This window comes from Sinohyriopsis cumingii, chromosome 14 (assembly GCF_028554795.1).
Source record: "Sinohyriopsis cumingii isolate HCF-2022 chromosome 14, ASM2855479v2, whole genome shotgun sequence".
Taxonomy (NCBI): Eukaryota; Metazoa; Mollusca; class Bivalvia; order Unionida; family Unionidae; genus Sinohyriopsis; species Sinohyriopsis cumingii.
In genome coordinates, this window is record NC_142974.1 from 79,785,999 (window position 1) to 79,791,349 (window position 5,351).

The following is a 5,351-nucleotide window of genomic DNA, read 5'->3' on the forward strand; positions in this document are numbered from 1 at the left end:
CTCCTCTCGAATAATATTTAAGTACAGCATAAAACATATTAGCAGACAGACGGCTCCGGTGGCTTAACGGTTAATGTGTCCGAGTCAGATGCTGGAGGACGCGGGTTCGGCCCCGGCCGTGTCATATCAAATCTGCCTCGCTAGGTGTTCAGCATTAAGAGGTTAGTGTTACGATTGGTCGGCCTGGTGACAGAATAATGTCACTTATATATATATATATATATATATATATATATATATATATATATATATATATATATATATATATATATATATATATATATATATATATATATGTATATATGGCATAATGTCACAGGGCTAGTTAACATTATAATCCGCCACACTGAATACGTCGTAGCGATATGACTGAGCAATTGATAAAGTTACTTTCTAAATCGCAAACAAAAAAAACACACACAGATACAAATGTCAGTAGAATCCAAACATAAGCAAAATAAGTGTGGGTGAGTGAGTCCATAATTCGGAATTTAGCTGATTGTTTAATTATCTCCTTGTATACACCGTAGAATGTTACTGTGTTTCGGAATAAACCTTCCGTGACAATATGCACTAGTCAGTTCGCCTCGATTCGTTTTCAATATTCATTTTATTTAGAACAACCAAAGGGAAAGTACATATTATTCTAGAAATGTCAGTACCCCATCATCTACTCTGGAATTAAGGCAAATGCGCTATTTATGTTTTATTATTAAGGTTATTATTTGTAAGTGCCAACACATACATAAATAACTACCCAAGATTTTACACAGAATTATGTTGCTAACATAATCAAGTCACGAAGGTCAAACTAATTAAAAACTATTCCGTATATATTATTTGCATTCATACGAATAACTAGAATTGATAAAATCATGTAGCAGGAGTTACAGAAATTATTGACAGCATCACAAGCTCAGTTGACCAGCCTTCTTCGGTAATAACTCACAATGTCAGGCGCAAAATGTTATCCCATACAAAAACTCCATTTTGTATCTAGAATGTCACCTGATCAGCCTAAATCAGATGCTACTGACAACCGTGCAATGTCAACCGCGTACGTTTGAGATAATATTGAGATGACTGAGTCTGGGTTCATTGGTACCAAAATAAATGTTGCAGTTTATGGTGGTTATTGATGTGGTTTTTGACGAGTTTCTTCATTGATCGGTTCTATAACAAACGCACAGGCTGTATATCATATCATACCCTAACTTATTCAACTGTCTTGTGAAAACAGAACTGTGTTATTCGCGGGTAGTCCACCAAATGATTGCGAATGGATACTAGGCCAATTGTAATACCCCGAACATCAACTCTCAAGTGTGCGAGAATCCCAAGCTTTAACAGGAGCAGCAAACGTCACATCAAAATCTGCTTTCGTTCATGAGGCTGTAATCATCGGGTAAGGCCGTAGTTTGTATTTACAACAACATGATGAATCGCATCCTACAATTTAATGCCAGATGAAGTGTCTCCTTAAACAGAATTTCAATCGTTTCAAAACTCATCATCACTGCAAGAACGTTCGTCGTTTGGATCATTTATATCTTCATGCTTCTGTCCATGAAAGAATTAGTGGCCAGATCCCACGAGTGTTTCAAAACAGTACACTGGTCATCCGCGGCAGTTTCCTTTCTTGGTTTTATTTTCACTGCAAAGTTTGGCAGCAAACTCTTCAATATGTGGAGTTACACGTCGGTGTTTTGGTTGCTGTTCCTGTATATGAAGCATTTCTTTGTTTTGCTGTTATTCCAGAGCAGGTAAAACAGTTCGTTGGGGCATACATGCAGCTTGTCATTGATGTTGCTGATGTTAGTTTTTTCCTCTTGCACACATTGCAGATCTTCCTCTCTACTAAATTCAGAGTCTGGGCTGTGAGTCTTCTTAACTTTGTCGTGGTAGCAATTACATTACTGATTGATTAATAAAGAGCGCTATGTATTATCTCAAAATTATTCACTTTCTTCGGCTTTTTCGCTCGCACACACTTTATACTTTTACACTTTTATACAAATTCTATAAACCGATCACAGGCACATAGTTTGCTACAAGTAAACTGGCTAAATAACATTTTCAGATATGTATGTATGTATGGATGTATGGATGGATCGATGCATGCATGTATGTATGTATGTATGTATGTATGTATGCGTGTGTGTATTTCTGTATGTGCTTATATATAAGTATTTGTGCGTATGTGTATGTGTATGTATACGTGTACATATATATATATATATATATATATATATATATATATATATATATATATATATATATATATATATATATATATATATATATATATATATATATAATTATAATTCGTCTAGGATGTTTTAGAGTAAATTAATAAATGACCTGTAATTCTCGTGCATGTTTTATCAGCCGAAATTCTCTTTTACGGGAAATAATAAGGCAAATTCGTCATATCTGGATCAATCACTTGACTGGTGCGCTGAATGCTAAGACAGAAAACTGCCCTTCTTTCATATCTAGATTGATTAAATGCCAAGTCAAGTGCTATTAACTTTAAACCACCCCGTTCATACTTTAGAATGTCGGTTCTTGTACAATATCTACCGGTATCCTACTACATTAATTTAGTGTAACTCAAGATCTTAGCTTTCATAAGAAATATTCGGGTAGGTAACAAAAATTTCAAAATTACAAACGCTAACCTCTATTTAGGAATGTGACCTGTAATGATAATAACAATAGTATTCCTGGACATAGAAAATTAGAGCGACTGTTAAACATCAGACAAATTTGCAAGTGCTATGCGGGACCCCTTATTACAAGGCCGTTTCGTGTGCTGCGGTTCTCCTACACTGAACTCTTGTCCGAATGCTTATCTAAGCCAAGTAGTTAGCTAAGATCTTTCTCCATATCTCACTAAGACATAACGTGGAAGACATTATTACTCACTATTCAGCCTGGCTGATATACAGGAAAGTGTGTTTGTGTGTGTTTGTGTGTATGTGTGTGCGTTTGTGCGTGTGTGTGTTGAAGATTTTTAACGTAGTTTTAACAATTGTTCAGTGATATTACTACGATCTCTGCAGTGTGGCAGTTTATAGTGATATCTAGCACTGGGGCATCATGTCCCACCCAGTCACATTATCCTGACACAAGGCCCACCAGTCCAAACTCTAACCTCTTCATGACGTGCGTCAAGCGAGGCCGCTGTTAGTACAATGTTTGTAAGTTTTTGCTATGACTCGACCAGGGTACGAACCTACAACCTCCAGCTTCCGAGGCCGATAGGATGTAACATTGTTTTATCGACATACATATTCGTCATTATGAACTTTATTTACAGGTTATAATTAACTCCGCCATTGCCGGGTATAAAAGAAGGGATGCGCATTGGACTAGCAACCCGACCCTGTAAAACCCAACTTGCTACAGAAACGCCAAGAAAAGAAAAAAAACAGAAACTGAAAGCCTGGGGGAGGAAGGGTCTTCTTGTGGAAGGATAATGATGCTATGTGGTGAAAGCCGCGAGCCCGCGGAAGCGATAAAGCAGACCATCCTTCTATCAAACAGAAGAATTAACATCGCAACATGGAATGTGAGGACAATGTATGAGGCAGGAAAAACAGCATAGGGAGCAGCAAAGATGATGAGCTGCAGCCTATCCCTACTGGGCATTAGTGAGACAAGATGGACTCAACCTGGACAAAGAAGACTGATGACAGGAGAGATGCTACTGTATTCAGGACATGACGAAGATAATGCACCTCATACACAGGGGGTGGGACTCTTGCTGTCTAAACAATCATATAATGCGTTGATAGGATGGAAACCACATGGGGAAAGAATCCTCACGGCAACATTTAGGACCAAGAAGGAGAAAATAGTGATGAACGTCATACAGTGCTACGCTCCAACAAACGACGGTGATGAAAACGATAAGGACCAGTTTAACAACAGACTACAGAATATAGTAGAGAACTTCCCGGGCAAAGACATCAACATCCTCATGGGTGACTTCAATGCCAAAGTTGGGTCAGACAATACATTGCATCAACAAACCAATGGAATCCACGGCCCGGGCGAGATGAACGAAAATGGAGAGAGATTGGCAGACCTTTGTGCACTGAAAAACCTGATCATTTGGGGGTACCATCTTTCCCCACAAGAAAATTCACAAGAATACATGGATATTACCAGACCATGTGACAGAAAATCAGATTGACCACATCTGCATTGCCAAGAAGTTCAGAAGACCCCTGCAAGATGTGAGGGTGAAGAGGGGAGCAGATGTGTCATCTGACCACCACGTATTTGTCGCAAGGCTGACACGTAAGAAGAACTGGATGGGCACAAAAGAGAACAAAACAAAGTATAATATCAGCATGTTGAAAATGCAAAAAGAAAACACTAACGAAGAATACAGACTGATGCTTAACAACATGTACCAAGTGCTACAAGAGCTTCTTAAAGATGAGGAAGACAATGCAAACAACAGATGGCAGAAAGTTAAAGATACAATCAAATCAACATGCCAATAAGTACTAGGCCCCATGAAGCACCAGCAGAAAGAATGGATCTCATCCGAAACATTGCGCAAATCCCAGGAACGTAAACAGACAAACCAGCTGTAAATAGCAGTAGGACATGAACTGAAAACAATAAAGGTATAAAAAGAGTACACGGACGCCAACCGAGAAGTGAAAAGAAGCATCAAGATAGACGAAACTATGTTGAAAGAATAACAGCAGAGGCAGAAGAAGCGACAAGAAGTGGAAACATGAAGGAGCTGTATGACATCACCAATAAGCTGTCCGGCAAGTACAGCGAAACAGAGATACCCATAAAGGACAAGCAGGGAAAGACTACAGTAAGTACAGAACACCAAAATAAGAGATGGGCAGAACATTTTCAAGAGCTGTTGAACAGGTTAGCCCCACTAAATCCTCCAGAAATCCACCCGGCCAATGCAGATCTCCCCATAAGCTGTGACAATCCCACCAGAGATGCGATCTGGAAAGCCATCAACCAGCTGAAGAACGGCAATGCAGCTGGACCTGATGGCATCCCAGCAGTAGCCCTCAGATCAGACTTAGATGATTCAGTGGAAATGCAATGCCACTTCTTTGAGAAGATCTAGGTGGAAGAAGAAATACTGACTGACTGGAAGGAGGTATAACTCATCAAAATCCAAATGAACCACGACCTCAGTAATAGTTCTAACTGCAAAGGAATCACACCCCTGTAAGTACCAGGGAAAGTCTTCAACCGGGACATTTTGGATAGGATGAAGGAGTCCATTGACCCACAGTTACCAGACGAGTAAGCGGGCTTCCGGCAGAACAGATCGTGTACGGACCAAATACCTACTCTTC

General features: G+C 39.3%; 1 protein-coding gene across 1 annotated transcript; it reads left to right on the top strand.

Annotated features, from left to right (window-relative positions):
- The first annotated feature begins 3,622 nt into the window (after window positions 1–3,622).
- On the top strand, window positions 3,623–4,201 carry LOC149784220 (protein CFDP2-like). The gene has a single exon (XM_089932958.1). It carries the CDS (start codon window positions 3,623–3,625, stop codon window positions 4,199–4,201), a length of 579 nt encoding a protein of 192 aa, XP_089789084.1.
- Window positions 4,202–5,351: the final 1,150 nt, after the last annotated feature.

What these genes read in the sequence shown, in the direction of transcription:
- LOC149784220 (XM_089932958.1), top strand. Translation starts at nt 3,623, where the DNA reads ATGATGAGCTGCAGCCTATCCCTACTGGGCATTAGTGAGACAAGATGG.